This window comes from Cervus canadensis, chromosome 9, assembly GCF_019320065.1.
Source record: "Cervus canadensis isolate Bull #8, Minnesota chromosome 9, ASM1932006v1, whole genome shotgun sequence".
NCBI classification, from domain to species: Eukaryota; Metazoa; Chordata; class Mammalia; order Artiodactyla; family Cervidae; genus Cervus; species Cervus canadensis.
In genome coordinates, this window is record NC_057394.1 from 83,035,720 (window position 1) to 83,055,432 (window position 19,713).

The window sequence follows — 19,713 nt, forward strand, 5'->3', positions numbered from 1 at the left end:
GCTGAAACTCCAATACTTTGGCCACCTCATGCGAAGAGTTGACTCATTGGAAAAGACCCTGATGCTGGGAGGGATTGGGGGCAGGAGGAGAAGGGGATGACAGAGGATGAGATGGCTGGATGGCATCACCGACTCAATGAACATGAGTTTGAGTAAACTCCAGGAGTCGGTGCTGGACGGGGAGGCCTGGCATGCTGCGATTCATGGGGTTGCAAAGAGTCAGACACGACTGAGCAACTGAACTGAATTGAAACCATCTAAAGCTGATTATCTGATGTTGGTGTTTTCTCCCTTTCAGGGCTGATCTCCTACACTGAGTATCTCTTTCTGCTCACGATTCTCACCAGTAAGTGCCCCACAGTTTTGCTTATTGATCATGTGAATCCTCTCTCCTGGTGCAGGAGGTTTGGATTCACCTTTCTATCGTTAAGGGTGTTGCTGCTGCTGCAGTTTCTGTACCTGCTGGGAGGTTATCCCCCCACTGCTGTCTCAGAGTCAGATGCAGCCTTCTTGTAGGAATATGAAACATGCCTCCTCTGACATTCTACAGAATCCCTGACCAGTAACTCTCCTCTAAGTGCCAACGTCATGAAAATCAAGGAAAGATTAGGAAACTTTCTGAGCTCAGAGGAGATAAGGGGATGTAGCAGCTAAATGCAACAGGCTTTCTTGTGTTTGATCCTAGAATAGAAAAAAACATGAAATCCAAATAAAGTCTGTAGTTTAGTTTAAGAATGCCACACCAGCGTGAATTTCTTAGTTTTCACAAATATCCTGTGGTTACATAAGATGCTAACTTTAGAGGAAGCTGCGTGAAGGGCCCCTGAGAGCTCCCTGGACCAGCTTTGCAGTATTTCTCTAAGTCTAAAGTTATTTGAAAATAGTTTTTGCAAAACCCTACTCTTGAGAAAGGGAAATAGAGTAGTAATCAAGATGTGGGTTTGATCCTGGCTTAGTAAGATCCCCTGGAGGAGGAAATGGCAACCTACTCCAGCCTTTAGAATCCCATGGACAGAGGAGCCTGGCGGGCTACAGTCCACAGGGTCGCAAACAGTCAGACAGTACTGAGCACATGGCACAAATGACAATCAGTGTGAAAATAGCCAAAGTTTATAAGGACATAGGAAAGCCTCTAGCAGAGCTGAAGAAATAAATGAAGTTCTCTATTGGATTTTGCTTTGGAAGGGCAGAACACTTAACAGCAGAACAGCGCACCATGGACATGTACCAGCCTTTGAGAATTGTCATCCATCCTGAGAAGGGATTGTTCTTTACTTTAGGTGCTTGTTTGTTTCTGGTGGCTTGTTTCAAGTTTGAGGTCCTGTAGGTCTTCATATACTTGCATTCCACCAACATGTATGTAATGACGTGCTCACTTTAGTAGCACATACACCAACATTTATATGATGATTCATTTTTCATTTGCAGAACCCCATTCTGGGTTTCATGTTGCATTTAAAATGCTGGATGCAGATGGTGACGAGATGGTTGAGAAAAAGGAATTTTTTAAGGTAAGTAGATTCTAGTTATTTTTGGTTTATCATGAAACACCTGAAGGCTTGCATGGTAATTCTACATTTCTATTAAGATGAAAATTATATCCACTGCCAACATATGAAGTGTCAAAAAATTATATATACATTCAAAAATACTAAAATTTCTGTAATACAGCCTTGAGGAAACAGTTACAGGACAGGGATAAGATTCTGGCAGGGGAAATGAGCTGAAGTGCCTGCATTTTGTAGAGTTTTATTTTTATGATTTCAGCAAATGATAATACAACAGAAAGGGCTTCATAGATAAGTAAAAAATTGTTGTTACATCCCACCAAAAGAATGGAGTAACAAAAATAAAACTTGAAGCCTTCATGAAGAATATGAGGGAAGATGAAAAAGCCACAGTAGGTATAAATTGGTGCAAATTTTCTAGGAATTTGTGCAGGCTCATAATTGAAAAGCTGAAAATATGCTTAAATGATGTTTCTCAAGACATACCTCTGTAACATGGCAGCAGTAAATCTCACTCCACTCCAAGGAAGTTGGCAGTAACGTTCAGAAGTGCGTCAGTGCATGTAAACAGTGGGGAGTGTGCCAGGCAGAGCTCAGTTTTCTTCATCTAGAGGAGCACTTTATGGAGAAAATACCTCAGCTCTTTTGTCTGTGCTTTTCTTCCAATGTACTAGGAAGAGAGAGAACAAAGCTTGTTGAAATTATATATAAAAGTGGAGTCTGTACTTGCACCATTCAGTTAAGTAGCCAGTAGCATGTGGGACTGTTAAACCCTTGAAATAGTAACTGTGACTAAGAAACCTGAGTTTCTAAGTTTTAGTTCATTTAAAACTTACACTGAAAAACTGACATTCACTTCAGGTATTGGCAGAATCTCAAGTATGTTTGAAACAGCTTGAGTATGTGAATCTACTTTTAAATTTTTACCTTTATTTACTTTTTATTTGCTTTTTTATGAAACCTAAATGCAGATCAAGTACAGGTACACCCTGGAGAAATTGTGGGTTTTGGTGCCAGACCATCTCAGTAAAATAAAGCAAGTCACACAAATGTTTCAGTTTTTTAGGGAAGGTGGAAATTATACTGTGGTCTATTAAGTGTGGAATAGCATTATATCTCCAATAAAAGCAATGCACATGCCTTAAACTTAAACATATTTTATTGTTAATAAATACTAACTATCATCTGACAATGCAGGGTTGCCACAAATCTTCAATTTGTAAAAAAACACAAAATCAACAAAGCACAATAAAATAAGGTGTGCCTGTATTTCCTGTGAATATATCACCTGAATGTCTTGTAGTGTAAAATACACATTGGATTTTGAGAAAAAAGAAAGGAATGTTAAGTACCTTGATTTTTATATGGAATATGTGATAAAGTCATAATTCTGAGATATTAATTTCACCTGTTTTTCTTTGTATTTTTGTTGCACTTTAATGAAAATGAAACTAAAAACTGCAGATGATAAATTGTCTTTTATACAAGAATAATAACAATTTCAATCATTGGCTTCACTCTGAAGAAAAGGCTTTGGTTCTAAAATGGATGTTACTTAAAGTATCTGTTATGTTGGTATCTTTATTTTTTCAAATAATTCCCCCAGTTAATAGACTTTTTAAAATAACTGAGCAGCTACTGACACTGCCTGCATTTGTGACTGAAACACTGAGCCATTCACTTGCAGCTTCACTGCCTGCTCACTCACACGTTCATGGCATTCACTTTATTCACCTACTGTACACCCTCTCCCAGATGGTTTCTAAAGATGTTAAATATTTGTAAACCTAATTTTTATAGGATCCCAACTGATTTATCAGTGCATTCCCTGCTTAAGATCTTTCTTGCTATATCCTTTGTTTCTAATCTTTGAGAGTTTCTTACACATAAAATCAATTAGTTTAGTAAATTTGTGAAGCCTGTGGATGGGCTCTTATCACAGGGATTTCCTGAGGGATCCCGTTTGCACCTGTTTGAAGCATCCAGTTGCTTGTGTCACCATATCTCATCTTGAGCACACTCACCTTGAAAGCTTTTCAGGTACTTTTTTTTTCCAAGTACTTTTTTTAACATAATAGTTCAACACTCTAAATTTACAGAACCACTTTCTGAACACTACATTTTTTTCTTAGATGTTTGGGAAATCCTTAGCATTTCCATGAATTGAGAAAACAAGAAAAAGAATTATGTTAGAATACATCACTGGTGGTTTTGTTTTTGTTTTTTTCCAGTTTATAAAGCTCAACCTTCTAAACCCATAAAAGGTTCTTTGTGCTGATCTCAGGAATAAAACACTAAACTTGATAACCCATGGAGCATGATAGTTTGTTGACTTAACAGTGTAGAGGAGAAAAAACCATGCTTACATTAATTATTTGAATAATTATTTCATTTCCATGATCATTGTATTAGGAAGCCTAGGTATATAGCATCTTCTGCTTGATATTTTATTGAAAGAACTAACAACTCTTTCCAGGTCAGTAAAGCAGAGTTTAAAAGGCAGGATTTTGTGTGTTTGTTCCTTCTTCCAACTTACTTGAATGTTTCTCCAGTGAATTTTACTTGTTGCTCTTCCCACCATAAGTGCTAGAAAAGTAATGAAAATTACTTTAATACCCTAAACATAAATATAACAGACTGACTTGGAACAGCAGATGGAAAATAATAGATTCATATAAAGTCTTGTGAAAATGTCCCAAAATATAAAATCTTAGTTTATGACTTGTGTGATGTGGTACACCCCTGTCTTACTACCATCCTGATCTCCTGGCTGTGTTTGTTGGTGTATTGTTCACACCTTCATCCCAAGAGTGAGTAAAATAGCCACTCTGTGTATAAGCCAGTATAGCCAGTACCCACTCTGTCAGATAGTAACAAACTGGTGATCGCCACTAGTGATCAAAGCTGATAATAGTAAAGCAATTTAGTCTTTTGCCTTGATAGATGGTGCATCTGCTTATTGGGATAAGTGCCAGGATTTTAGTGCAATTTCTTTAAACAATAGGTTGATGACAAGTCTGTTTACTAGTGTGAATTTCTCCTTATGGTGGTCCTCTGACTTCACATTTCTCCCACACTGGTGGGAAGGGCTGTGCTTTTAATGCAGTGAGGTTATCATTTTAGAATGCTACATATTCCTGCTAAAGATATTATTAAATGCAAAGACATTCAGTGGAATTCAATCTTCTTGATTCTAGAATAGTGTTCGTATTCTAGAATTTAAATTCTCATGATCCATCCTGAAAGCAAAAATAAGTTAAATTGACCTATGTGTTACACTTTTCTTCATTTTCAGCCTGAAATTGAAAATATGGATCAGTATTAAGTTGGTCATTTTAACTGTATTTTCTTAGACATTCAGAATGTGTGTTTGAATGTGTCCTCCTGGCTTTTTTCACCACTAATGTTAAAAAAAAAAGTACAAAAAAAAAGACAAGTGCTTTGTCTAACAAAGCACCTCTGTTTCTACCAGAAACTGTTCCTCTGCCTAGAGGGCCTTGCCCCATTCCTTTCATAGCTAGTTACTTAGAGCTCCACCCAGATGTCATGTCCTCACAGAGAACTCTCCAGAAGTAGTCAGTCTTAACAGAAGCCCCTGCCCACTATTTCTGAGTCCTGTTACCCTACTTCATTTTTCTGGTCACAGCACTTGACACTGTCTGAAATTCTCCTGTTTGTTCGTTTGCTTGTTGGTTACCTCTGGCCCATTAGAACTTAAGCTCAGTGAGAACAGGGACACTCTGTCCGTGACCACTGTGTTGCAGCACTTAGAACAGTCGTTTGAGCAGCACCTAGTCCTCTGCAGTCATGACCCACATCAAGAACAAATCCGATGACTGTCTCCACTTGACTTTAAGATGCTTCAGAGCTACAGTGACACTGACACTATGACATTGCCCAAAGGATGGACAGGTTGACAGTGGAGGATAGAGTCCACACGTACATGATCCCTTGATTTTTAGTAAAGACACCAGATCAGTTAATGGGAAAAGCAAAGTCTTTTCAACAGATGACAGTAGAACAAATGGATAGGATATATACATGGAAAAATTAGCCACAACCCCTCCCTCACACCATACACAAAAATTTATTTGAGATACACATGTAAACATGAAAACTGAAACCAGAAGCTTCTGGGAAAGCTCGTAAGAGAGTATCTTCAGGATGTGGGTAGGGCAAGGAGTGGGGTGGGTGGGGCAGGGAGTGGGTAGGAGAAGTGCATCTGGACCAGGAATGACTGGATGCAGCTAACTGTGGAGGCTGCATAATGCATGTATGTTGGGTTGTTACAGGAGTCTCTGCTGTGTCTGAAATTCTCCATGAAAAAGTTAAAGTGAAAGTTGTTCAGTTGTGTCTGACTCTTTGTTACCCCACAGACTATACAGTCCATGGGATTCCCCAGGCCAGAATACTGGAGTGGGTAGCCTTTCCCTTCTCCAGGGGATGTTCCCAACCCAGGGATCGAACCCAGGTCTCCCACATTGCAGGAAGATTCTTTACCAGCAGAGCCACAAGGGAAGCCCAAGAATACTGGAGTGGGTAGCCTATCCCTTCTCCAGGGGATCTTCCCAACCCAGAAATCGAAACGGGGTCTCCTGCCTTGCAGGTGGATTCTTTACCAACTGAGCTATCAGGGAGGCCATAGTGAAAACCTCAGGAGGTGTGGGAAACAAAGCAAGAAGTGTTTGGGTATTGAACTTGGCAGTATGTCAGTTGTCAATTTAAAAACAAAGGATAAAACAAAAGTTTTTCAGCTTTATTCCCTGAAATAAGTGGGGGGCGGGGGGAGAATGTTGCAAAGTTTAAGGGCTTTAGAGAACTAGAGATACACCATATGCCTAAAACAAATCTCATAGAAGCAGCTGCATTTGTGATAATTTGCAATTTAGTGGCAGCATTTTTCAAACTACTAACAAAGAAATAGCCTAGGGAAAAATGGGCAAAGGTTTGTCTCCTAATTGATTTGGATCCATAGTATGAGATTTTGTCTACATTTAATTAAACCAAAAAAAAAAACTTCTTTTTTTTTAATTTGCTTTCCATGTGAGGATTGGTACAAATGATTCTGAAAGGTAGGTAGGTTTTTTTAAAATGTATTCAGTCTGAAGGTAATAATTGATAGTTTTATAATTAGTAGAAAGATGTAGGCCCTTAAATAGTTTTAATGCTTTATAAATGCATTAAGAGAAAAGGGAAGAACATTTATAGGATATGAATAGCTTTTTTAAGAGCTGGGTACTTGAAATGTGTCCATGAAGCATCAGAGATAGAAAAAGAAGAGAGGAGATAGAGAAAAGACAGAGGAGATAGGAAGAGAATAAAAATTCTCATGGAGATGAGGATAATCGTGTTTTTATACCTTAACATGACGCTTTTAGACTGTATATTTATTAAGTGAGCCAGCTTTCTTAGGAAAAAAAGATGATCCAAATTGTAATAAACATAATAATATTAATACTTGCATATCCATTTTCATCTTTGTTTCTTGAGAAAAACTATTAGGAGTCATAAGGCAAAAATAATTTATTATTTAACAAATAACTAGTATACATTTTATAATAGAAACTTAGTATGTGTCTTTTAGGTTGTTTTTAAAAATCCAGTAGACCTGCACCTGAATTCCTATTTGCCCTCTTCCTAGCTGCAGAAGATCATAAGTAAACAGGATGACTTGAAGACAGCAATAACCGATGAAACGGAATGCCAGGTATTTGAAAATAAATTGAGTATTTCCAAGCAGATGTTGTTAGAGTAGCTTCTCCATCCCATTTTTTCAAATAAGGATTCCCAGATAGTTGGGAAAATTACCAGTAACTTGATTTTTTTAAGTATTTTAAATAGATTTGCCATATTCACATGATCCAGAGCTCAGAAGAGTCACCGAGAGTACGTGTGCAGGGCAGAACCCTCCTCTAGTGACCCTGGTCTATGTCCCCACTTCAGGCTCTTCTCAACACCTGCCGCCACTTCCCCTGGGCCAACCCTGGGGAAGGACACCTAGCGACCCGCATCGTGTGATCTCTGCCATGGGGACAGCACACCCTGGGCTGGAAGACAGGCCCGGGGCTTGGCTGGCTGACCAACTCTCTGCCTGGCGGAGCGTTGGTGAACTTGTCCTTGTGCCCACCCTGTCTGAACCCAGTTACCTTTCTGGCTCTGAGCTGCAGGTGTGGGGTTGTGACCCCTGTCCTGCAGTGCTCACTAGAGGACTCAGTGCACTCGCTCTCCTGGGTTCCCATTTAAGGCCCTGGACCACAGCCCCATCTACCCTCCAAGCATATTTTTCTCTCTGGGTCCCGACTATCCCTCAGCTGAATGATGCCCGAAGATGTGAAGTCACGGGAGCTGGCCCACCCACGCCAGCTGCCTGCCCCTCTATAGGCCAGGTTCTCATGTGTTCTCCCACTCCCACACAACAGTCACCTGCCTGCCACTGATTCTGGGCGATGGGGGCAGGATTGGGGAACACCTGTATCCAGCCTGTCTTTCTCTAGCTGTTCTTTTTCAGATGATTTGGTTTAAATGTGTACCCCCTTTGTTGCTTAGTTGCTCCTGATCATCTTTTCAGCCGTTCTGATTTTTTATTTTTTTTGTTTGTTTTATTGACACTGTGAAGGAGGAAGAGTCTCTGAACCTGCTTCTCACTGTCTTGAATGGACTCCTCACCTGGGGACCTTGTAATTAGGAAAAGCTAGTGTTTTTTCAGATTTCTAGCATTCCGCAAAAGGTTCCAGACTTCCCTGCTTTAATTCTCTCAGTCCTGCTTCATTAGCAAGTGCCCAGGGGGCACGTTTTGAAATAACTAATACTGCTCTAAGCTCTGTTGGCCTGATCCAGAGTTTGTTCTCTGCAGAGACCTCCTGAGTCCTCAATGTTTAGCCATGGGTGTTCACCTCCTCTTGAGCACAGGTGATACAGAACAGTGTTATGTGGAGTGAGGGACAGAAGGGTTGCATCTGTTTCATTCACTTTGTTGTTATTGTTGTTACAGAAATCTTTTGTAGGTATTGTCCTAGGAATTGTCCAGGTCCCAGGATCCATTTATGTTCTTGGTTATAATTTACTTCAAATTCTATCATTTTTTATAGGAACAAACAGTGCAAGAACCTGAAATTGACACAACACTTCAGATACGTTTCTTTGGAAAAAGAGGAGAAAGGAAACTTCATTACAAAGAATTTCGAAGGTAATGCAAATATTTATGTTCATTTAGGGGAATTTTATAGCTTAGAAGTAAAGAAACAACTGAGTACATGTATTTATGTCCCAGAACTGCATACCATAAGACCAGATACTGTGTGTGGGTCTCTATAGTATCTCTGAGAGCAGAACCTATGAAGTGTAAACTAAAGTTACTATGCTCAAAATACGTCAGTTAACCAGATAGAAATGGTTTGCGCAGAGAGGGACTGAAGGACAGAGAACGGCAAGGAAGGACATGGAGACATGAGAACATGTGCCTTGCGCAGGAATCAGAGAGGCTACATCTGGGAGAAATAAAAGGGAAGGGTGGAGGTGAGGGCGGAGGCCCTGGGGCCTAGGGCTTGAGTTAGGCCCATGAGGGAGGCCCTGAAGGGGGCCCATGGAAGGTGCTGGTCAGATGGGCTTACTCTGGCAGGACAGGGGTAACAGCAAAGGAGGGATCCTGTGAGAGACAAGACACGGTTAGGAGATAAAATCATTGGGCTTGGTGATTGTTTAAAGGGAATAATTTCACTTAGAATTCTTTAAACTTTTTGAATTAGAGTTTCTGTAAGTAGTGGGCCCTGTGAAATTTGTTATACCATTATGCAGTTTTTTAAAAGATGCAATAAACAGAGAATGCTTTAAATGCAGTTTTTCAGGAACTTGTCTGTTGGATGGAGTAGGGTACCCTAAAGTTAAAATTATGGGTATACTGAGCTAGAATTCAGTAATCTTTAAAATTCAAGCCTTTAAAATTTTTCATAAGTTGTAAAGTAATAACAGAAAATAGCTCCCATATATTATGTTATATATATGTGTAATATATTATAAACATATAATTTTTTAACTGCCCAAATTAATCCTAGAAATTCCACAAGAAGCTCTTTCGATGTGAGTGTGGAGCTTTTAGTTTTGTTTCTATAGGACTGTGATGTTTCTATAAAACATCTTCCTTAGAAAGATGTCGCCTTTTCTGCCCTTTGTCTCGGCCTCCTCCTGACAGCCTGTCTGATGAAGGATACTGTTTCATAAAGACATACAGCTTGTACATCTCCAGGAAAGACAAGGAAGGTGACACCAAGAGACACTGTTGTGGTAGCTAATTACGGTATTAGTGTAGATATTAGTGTTCTCATTTAAAGAAACAGTATTGTATTTTGAAAAAGTATCTGTGATTTAGACAAACCTGGGTTCCAGTGCTGAATTTGACAGTTTGCTAAGTGTGATCTGATGAACAAACGGTTGGAGACCTGCCGTATATTGAAACTCATGGGATACTGCTCAGGGTGCCCACGCTCCTGAGTGGGCGCACGCTTAGTTACAGCACTAAGGTGAAGCCACAAATCCTGACGTCCATCTCGTATTCCAACATTTAGGTTTATGGAAAACTTACAGGCGGAAGTCCAAGAAATGGAGTTCCTTCAGTTCTCTAAAGGTTTGAGTTTCATGAGAAAAGAAGACTTTGCAGAGTGGCTCCTTTTTTTCACTAACACTGAAAATAAAGATGTTTATTGGAAAAATGTGAGAGAGAAGCTGTCAGCAGGAGAGGTTGGTGTGCCTTTTTATAGTGCTTGTGATGAAGATGAAATGCTAAGTCAGACATATTGATAGAATTCAGTAAAGTAGCTTCCAAATTAATCAAGACTGAGCAGCTCTCTGTTACGTAATTATATGATGCATGAAATGATGATTGCTAAACTGCTAGTAATGATTAATGAACAGTGGTAAGATTTCAAGTGATTTTTTTTTAATATTTATTTTTATTTATTTATTTGGCTGTGCCAGGTCTTAGTTGCTGCATATGGAATCTTTAGTTGCAGCATGTGGAACTTAGTTCCCAGACCAGGGGTCAAACCCAGGCCCCCTGCAATGGGAACATGGAATCTTAGCTACTGGATCACCAGGGACCCTCAAGGGATTTTTTTTTTTTTTCACTTTATTGTTCCAAAAAAAAATTTTTTGACATGGGGATGTGTTTTTATATAATTATTTTAAAGCTATCTCTGTGATGAGGGAAAATATAATGAAATATAATGAAGGTCTCATTTGTAATTACAATAGAGATATATAACAATTAGAAATATATTTAACAAGAAATATATAGAAAAACCTTTAAAACTTGGATAGAAATAACTCATCTAACAGTAGAGACATCCCCTCCTTTTGAACAGAACCTCTTAGTATTATGGACATGGCAGTTGTGCCTTAAATAACCCCTAAGTAGTGTCAGGTCAATCTGCACGGCCTTGGTTTGCTGCACCAACACATCAGCCTTGGACACCCCACAGCTGACACAGGAGAGCGATCTCCTCAGTCATGCTGCTCGTCTGTAGTGGGCTGAGGGTAGGAGAACTGCCCACATCCTTGCTCGGGGACCAGACTCTCCAAGGCTCTGCCCCCAAGGAGTACCACCATCTGCCAGAAACCGTCCAGAAAAGAAAGGAGTGAACCATGTTCCAGCAAATAAATGTTTAGGCCTGGAGATGTCACACTGAGCTACTGGCTGGACTGATGGCCTGAAGGCCTAGTAACTGAAGGGAGGCAGAGCTGTGTGGTCCTGAGTGCGCAGGGCTCAGGGGAGCACCAGGTACCATGACCACCAACCAACATCCATAAAACAGTCTCGGATTCTTGGGAGGGAGCCAGACAAGCCACAAGTCTGTGTGACACTGCTCAGGGGGCTAAGGGACAGAGAAACCTCTGCACCTTCCCTGTAATTTTGCTGTGAACCCAAAACTGCTCTAAAAAAAAATTTTTTTTAATTAAAAAAATTTAAAATTAAAAAATTTTAAAAATCAAAAAAAATTAAAAATTAAAAAATTTTTAAAAATTTAAAAAAATTTAAAAAAGAAAGCTGAGCTATTAAAATACAGCACCAAACATCAGAACTAAAACAGTGTGACTGACAATGAATTTGACAAATCAGTTGAACAGAAAATAGAGATAGATACAAATACAGAAATTTAGTATGTGTAAACTCAGATTATAAATTGGTTGCATAAAAAAACTGAATAAATGGAACTGGGGTAATTCACTGGGTATCTGAGGGAGAAAATGAAGGTGACCTCTGCCTCACTCATGACTCAGAAATAAACCTTGAGGTGAATCAAAGAACTAAAGTTAAAGAGAAAACTGAGTAAGTATGGAAGAAAACTTGGAAACAATCTCTGAGAGTGGGTATATGTACTAAGTAAAACCCAAAAGCCTCCTGTTGAAATTGATTAAATTACTGCATAAAATATAGAAATCTGTTGCCTTCCTCACTCCCCCCCAAATTATCAAAATCAAAAGGAAAAATTAACAAAATGGGGGAATTACTGGCATCACAAGTAATAGACCAATTTCTTTAATTTTTATAATGAGATCTTTAAAAATCAAGACCGCGGAAGGGGCTGACATTCTACCGTATTTAATGTAGAAAATGGGATCTCAGATATCAGTGTGTTAATTACTAATGGGGCTGAGATTGTGTCTCTTTGCAAGTTAGCCTATGTCACTTCCTGGGTGCCAACAGAAGACCCAAACCTGCCAGGTCAGAGCCAGAGAAGGTTATTATCTGTAGTGTGGAGGCCGCCCAGGCACCACGTCTGTCTCCCAGGGCCCACGAGGTGGGTTTGCGCCACAGCCGAGGAGCCTGGATCCTTCATAAGGGACAGTAGGTGCGGTTGCCCCTGCTCTGAGGGAGACAGCTCTGTCTGCTGCAGGCTGTTCACTGTGCAGATATCCTGGAAAGACCCTGGAGTAGAACAGTGGTTGGGCCTCTGTCTACGAGATGTGAGAAGCTCGGAAGACCCACGGAGAATTGCCCTTCAGCATCAGGTCACCTGGCAGCCCCTCAGACACTGGAGCAGAGCACAGCAGGGACATGAGAAATCCACAAGTACCCAATGAACATAGATGTGCAGAGTGTTTAATTCACTCAGGACCTTTGAGGGGAGACAGCGGGCCTGTGACACACGCCCCCAGCCTTGCACTCAAATGTTCACACCATGTTCAGTCTGCACAGGCACATCCAGGGCCCTGCACTTAATCTCTGAGGGTTCCTCCTAATCTCTAAAATCCACACATTTGTGCTCAGTTGGGTCCATCCCAGACTTCGAAAGTGTACATTCATAGACTTCATGATAGAAAAGAGGACTCATGGTTATATTCATAACATTGTTGAATAAATTTACAAAGTTGTAATAAAAATTCACTGTTGTTCTTTTAGAGCATTAGTTTGGAAGAGTTCAAGTCATTTTGTCATTTTGCAACCCACCTGGAAGACTTCGCTATTGCCATGCAGATGTTTAGTTTAGCTCATCGTCCTGTCAGATTAGGTAAGTTATGTGACTCACTTAATTTTTACTATGTATGAACACTGTCACCCTGTTCTTTAACTGATTGATAGCAGTCCAGGGACCACTTAACAGAAAAACAATTGATTGGCCTTTCAGTTAATCCAGTGTGGTTATTCTAGATTTACAGTCATTTGCCAAACAATTTTTTAACAGTTAATTTTGCTTTTACTTTCTTATTTTTCTCCCTGAGATGGAGAAGGAAGTATTTAAATGTATATTCAAAACACTGATTAGATTAAAATAGCCTGCTGACATTTCTCAGCCAGATTTATTATTTGAACACATTCTTGATGAGTATTTGTGTTGTTTTACTTCCCAAGTGATAAATATATAGAGCTGTTTTTACTTCTCAAATAATAAAAATTTAGACTTAGACTATATTATGCAGTTGATGAGTTTTTATATTTTCTCCCTTCAGCGGAGTTCAAGAGAGCAGTCAAAGTAGCAACAGGACAGGAGCTGTCCAACAACATTCTGGACACCGTCTTCAAGATCTTTGATTTAGATGGTGATGAGTGTCTGAGTCATGAAGAGTTTCTTGGGGTGTTAAAAAACAGGATGCATCGAGGTTTATGGGTAACAGATTTTGAGTCTTTAAATTGCATGTTTATATGTAGTTAAATGAATGGAACTAAACCTAGAATTTGATCTAATGTATAGTCTTAAATGGGAGTTTTCAACATTTTTAAAGAGATTATAAGCAGTAATTACAACAAAAGTATCTCCTACAGATGGGATCCACCATTTTTTTTTTCTTTTTAAAAAAATCTGAATCAGGAACCACGATTCCAGATTTTAATTTGGATGTTGTAGTTAGATACCAAGACCAAGCTCTAGCCCTACCGTGTATTAACTAGCAGATCTTGCAAAGCTGCTTAATTTTTCTGACCCTCAGATTCCTCATCTGTACAACAAGGAACCAATACAATCTACTGGAGAGAATTATTATAATACTTAAGGTAGTGACTGAAACACTTGAAGTAAATGTCCACTATTAACATGATTCACTCAGATTCACATATTAGTCTATAACTGAGGGACAGATCAAACTTAGAATTTTGTTTATATTTGAATCTGCTAGGAACACTTGTGAAAGCAGGTAGAAACATCGGCAAGTTGAAGACAAGCGTCCAGGGGTAAGTGGGCATTAGTGCAGAGGAGGCAGGATTGAGAATAGGAGAGACCGTGGTGAGCTTACCTCAACAGTGCTACTCGTTTACAACTGAGAAGAGCATTGATCTTCCTGCTACAAACATTATTTATAGAAAATGAACAGATATGATTTCTACTAGTGATTTACAGGCAGCACCTCACAGTTAATAATCATACTCATAGAAATTAAACCAGCCTTTCCAGTTAACATGTAACATACCCTGCAGCGTCTTTGCCATTTCTCAAAAACATACTGAAGAGAAGAGCTTCAAGTCAGTGAGCAGAAAAGGCCATAAATATAATCTGAAACCAACTGCTGCTTCCAGTGGTGGGTCTCCAGCAGTGCTGCGCTCTGTGGGCACAAGGAGCCAAGTGTTTTCTAACCTTTGCTTTCTCATTTAACTGAGATAAATAGTAACCACAAAGTACTTGTGTGAGTTATTTCTTCCTAAGGCTTCTCATCAAGTATATGGTGACCTGCGGTTTCTTTCTTTTTTGGTTTTAGTCAAGGTTAAGTCAAAGTTTTAGCTTTATCATTTTTATTCCACATAGCTAAATGAAGTTCACCAGAAAAACAGAAACATTATAAAATATTATGAAAAGAAAACATTATGAAATAATTTCATTTTAAAATCAACATACAGTCACTGTTCCCTTGGGGAGGAAACTCCATTCTCTGGTTCCCCTGAGGCCACCCTTGCCTCACTTCACATCTCACCTTTTCCCTTTGGCTTTCAACCTGTGCTGCAGGCATTTTCTGTGTCATCACTTACAGACCTTTCTGGAGGTGGGTGGGGAACAGGCACCACAAGTACATGGAAACGATGCGGCTAAAGGTTGCAGACACTGACCCTGAGTTTTCGTTTTCGTTGACAGGTGCCACAGCAGCTCGGCATACAAGAATACTGGAAATGTGTGAAGAAAGAAAGCATTAAAGGAGTGAAAGAAGTCTGGAAACAAGCAGGAAAAGATCTTTAATAGAAAAAAAGAGAGTGTGAGAATCCTATCGCTCTGAGCAGTCAGAATTGGGGATTTCTTAGAATGCTAGATGTTTATCCTCCTAAGTCTTCATTGATTTTGTTTGTAATATAAAGATGCCTTGTATTGCTTTCTGATTCAGTCATTTCTTAGTAAGATTTCATTGCAGAACTTCGTAAGACGAAAAAAGTATTCTTTAACGAAAAGACATGTTGGCATCTGTCAGAAGGCCTAGAATTAAAGAATGCTTTGACTTTGGTAAGATGGACAACCTGGTCATGCACAGTGTCTAAGCTGACTCAAGGTCAGATCAACCTGCGAGCCCCAAAGCTCCTGGAGGTAGATTAAGTGACAGCATTTCAGGTTTCCTACCTGTCCCTTATGTCTGAGACTTCTTGTATATTTATTTCAGTGAGCTGTAAATTAGTTGTCTTCAAAGTAATATGTAAATTTCAGTATTCCACCTGGCAACTATAAAGTATTTATAAAGATAAAAAAAATTACTGAGGTCCATTTTATGTTGTTGGTTGGTTGGTCAGTCACTAAGTCGTGTCTGACTCTTCGCGACCCCATGGACTGTAATCCCACCAGGTTCCTCTGTCCATGGGATTCTCCAGGCAAGAATACCAGGGTGGGCTGATATTTCCTTCTTCAGGGGATCTTCCCAACCCAGGGATTGAGGCTGCATCTCTTAGGTTTCCTGCATTGGCAGGAGGGTTCTTTACCACTCACGCCACCTGAGAAGCCCCATTTTGTTTTATATGTGCTGTTTAAAACTACGTGGTTTTTTTTTTAATGTAAATACCCCTGCTTCTTTAAATTAAAAGCACTGCAGCGCGGATGCTCCACAAGATGGCACTCTCGCTTTTCCAAAATACTTTATCTTCCTTGCGCACCAAGCATGATCTTTAACAGAACAGAAATACCCAGAAAATCACAGAACATTTCAAAAATGACTGACTTGTTGAAGGAGCAAGGTAGGAGGCTCTGTGCAGACATACCTTAGTTAAACATTTAGCAGCTCCTAGGGAAATGAACACAGGTGCTACCATGGTAACCGTTCACTTGCAGTCTGTGGTTGTGTCCAGTGATGAAGGAAGTTAATTTGCAAAATCTCCAGGTAACACGTAGTTGGGTGGGTTATGTCCTCAGCAGCATCAGGACCAAACCTCGGCCGAGCCTGCTCTGTCCCGTGCCCTCTCCCAGACACTGGTCCTCCTGTGGGCATGCTTTCTTTCCAAGAGGATGAAATGGGAGCAGCACTGTTTATGATGTCTAGATTTACATATATTTAGACATTCAGTTTTGGGAGAAACAGTGTTCATAAATAAGTCCTTTATGGTTTATAAAATATCATATAAGCTCTCCCCAATGACAACATTTTTCAGTCCAGACAGAATTGAAGGAATTTTCATTGCAGCATCATTTCAAATATGCAAATCTGGAAGTAGCTTGAACGTGCCACACCATGGAAGTGGATAAATCAGTTGTGCTCAATTGCACCATGGAGTTCCAACAGCGCTTACCATCATGAATGCACCCGATTAAGTTCCGTGATTTTGCTAGTTGCTAAGCTGTTGTCTCTGTTCCAGCTCCCCACCACACACACACACACTGCCTTGTGATGCTGGGCAGGCCCTGCTCCATCTGCCACTGTCCTGCCAGAGTCCCCAGACCCCAGCCAGCACCGTGGCAGCCCTCGGTACCAATCTTCCGCTGTTCTGGCTGTTGTGAATGTCCTCGTACTCCCAGAACCAGCTCCTTGAGTCCTCCTGCGAGCCAGCACTGCCGGCTGGTGCCCCTCCCTGGGCAGTCCGGGCCTTGCCTTCAAGCTTCTGGAACCTAACACCCTGCCTCAGGGAGGGAGCTCTTCCTAAAGTGCTTGCCCTGGGACCTCAGTTCCTCTGGCTGTTTGACTAACACCTGTTTATGTGTGACCTTGTATTATGTTTTCTCTGTTGAAATATTTAAAGTGGCTCCTGACTGATAAAGTGACCATATGCCAGGAACTATAGACACACAAGAGAAACTTAGATAATATTCACACTAGATTATATGCACACAGGTAGCTGTAAGTTCATGTATACATACAAGTACGTACTACACATTTTTACATATACTACATTTATACCTGTCCATACACCTATGTATATAAAATGTCATCTAACCCTCCCACCATGAGAGACAGAAGAAACTTGAGTCCCAGGGAACTTAGAGAAGTCCCATAGTATTACTCAGCTAACAAGTGAGGAAGCTGGGGCTGGAATCCACAATCACTGACACCACAACCCATCTTTTTCCCACTCTGCCTAAGTCAGTCTATCCTTCCTAGTGTTTCATGGTTCAATCCTTAGGCTGGTCTGCACATGTTTCTTCATGTCATAATATAAACAAGCTTTAACTATTCTAATAACACTAAGACTGTCACTGCTGTATATAGCAGTCTGTGCTATACAGGACTGCTTCTGTGATCAGAGTTACAAGAAGCTTGAGAAGACGGGAAAGCGTGCGTGCGTGCTCAGTCACTTCAGCTGTGTCTGACTGACTCTTCGCGACCCTGAGGACTGTATCCCGCCAGGCTCTGTCCATGGGATTTCCCAGGCAAGAATCCTAGAGAGGGTTGCTGTACCTTCCTCCACTGGATCTTCCCCACCCAAGGATAGAAACTTCGTCTCCATGGACACCACTAATTCCAGGTTACTTATCATTCAGGTATTCGATTCAGTGCCTCTTCTGTGCCTGCTATGTGCTGGGCTCACTTGGAAGCAAAAGAAACCTAGTCCCGCCTTCAGAAAGTTTATAGTTGAATGCGGGGCTCCTTGGCACAAGGCCTTTGTGTCTCCCACCCCTTTATTTACTGCTGTAATCAAGGAGCCTTCATTCAGCTTCCATGCCCTTTCCTGAGTTCAAGGGGCAGATTCAAGCAGTTGTTCATTAGGGAAGGGAGGGGATGCAGAAACCAGGCAGAAAGTCAAGAGCCGCCTTGAGGCAAGGTCCTATTTCCCCATGAACGGAGACATACGACAGCATCTTTGAGCTATTCTGCATCTACTGAAACCCACTCCGGGTTTCATACCATAACCATGGTATGCTGCTCACGTAGACCCCAGACCACCTGGACTTGAAGGCTGATCCATCAGAAGACAGTCCACAAGCTGATCATGCCCTCTTAGAAAAACCGCCATAAGACCTCTCGCTCTCTTCTCCAAGTTGGGACATATGGTTTTGACGGCAGGAGCCTGCTGTGGCCCTCTGTTTGGCAAAGCAATAAAGCCCTTCTTTTCTATTTCATCCAAAACTCTGAGATTCCATTTGGCACCAGTATACAGAAAAGCTGAGCTTTTGGCATCAGCAGACTGGGGAAACTGTCTTTAGATAATCCTACAGAGGAGAGGCCGTGAGTGTATTACATGGGGGTTTAACATAGATTGCATGACCTCCAGGGCAGTCTCAAATGCTGACCCCACACACATACTCTCAAGAGCTTGGCATGTGCCCCTCTCCCGCCTGGAATGGTGTGTCCATTTTGCCTTTGTTGGGCAGAAATTTGTCAGTTCTCAATCCAAAGCAGTCACAGATCACAGCCATGGAGACTGTACAGCTGTGTAATTTTTCCTAAAAACCTGCTCTTTTCTGGTGGGGAGTCAATCAGTGTTCCCAGTGACAGCTGCCAAAGCCCAAGCTTTCCCAGTTTAAATGCAATCAGTAACACGTGCCTGGACTGATCCTAGAACCAATGGCCAGGACATTTTCTGGGGACAGATTCCAGACGTCTAAACGCAGATCTAACCAAACCAGAAACTCCTGCAGTCATCAGAGTCAGGACTCTGTCATCCCACCGTGACAGCTAAACCTCTGAACTCCCTTCTTGGCTGCATCTCATTAGTCAACAAACAGATCATTAGTCAACTATGCAGCAAAGAAAACGGCCTGGTACAGCCAAGGTCCACTGATGGATGCTCCAATTAGTGGCAGAAACTTCAGAGAAGCAGGATATTTGTATAGCCGCAAAGGACCTCCCCCAAGAGACTTACTAAATACTGTAATGGTTTGCACAGATGTATCTGATTTTCTCAGGTTTCCTGCAACCCCAGGATAGAGGCAAACAGAATAAGAGAAAGAACAAAAGCTGCACGTGAGCCAAGAGGTTGTTCCCCAGGCTCACCACAGAGCCTGGTGCAGAGAGTGAATAAAGGAAGGAACAAATGTGAAGATGGATTATGGAAGGCCATGCCTGAGCGTGGAGGGGAAGGGAGAGCAGACAGGAAGCAGGAGGGACAATGCAGGCCCAGGACTCACCAGCCATGGTGAACCCACAGGACAGTGAACCAAGGAAGTGGGCCTCCAGCCACAGATGAGGGCTCTGTTACCTGAAACAGCTCCCAGCCGCTCTGCTCACCTGCCCTCTCACAACCACCTGGTAACCATCGTTCTATCCTCTGTCTCTACAAATCTGACTACTCTGCACACCTCTTAGAAGTGTAGTTGTACAGTACAGTTGACCCTCCCAACAACAGCTGTGAATTGCACATGTCCACAATTATATATGG

General features: G+C 41.1%; 1 protein-coding gene across 2 annotated transcripts in view; it reads left to right on the top strand.

Moving 5' to 3' along the window:
- The window catches only part of MICU2 (mitochondrial calcium uptake 2), a 58,220-nt gene extending 42,547 nt beyond the window's left edge, over window positions 1-15,673 (top strand). For both annotated transcript variants that reach the window (XM_043477840.1, XM_043477839.1), the window contains 8 exons: window positions 299-346; window positions 1,429-1,511; window positions 7,150-7,215; window positions 8,597-8,694; window positions 10,070-10,241; window positions 12,904-13,012; window positions 13,452-13,609; window positions 15,062-15,673. In XM_043477840.1, coding sequence (XP_043333775.1) covers window positions 299-346; window positions 1,429-1,511; window positions 7,150-7,215; window positions 8,597-8,694; window positions 10,070-10,241; window positions 12,904-13,012; window positions 13,452-13,609; window positions 15,062-15,163 — 836 coding nt within the window. In that variant the 3' untranslated portion in view covers window positions 15,164-15,673. The remainder of the gene's footprint in view (window positions 1-298; window positions 347-1,428; window positions 1,512-7,149; window positions 7,216-8,596; window positions 8,695-10,069; window positions 10,242-12,903; window positions 13,013-13,451; window positions 13,610-15,061) is intronic.
- Window positions 15,674-19,713: the final 4,040 nt, after the last annotated feature.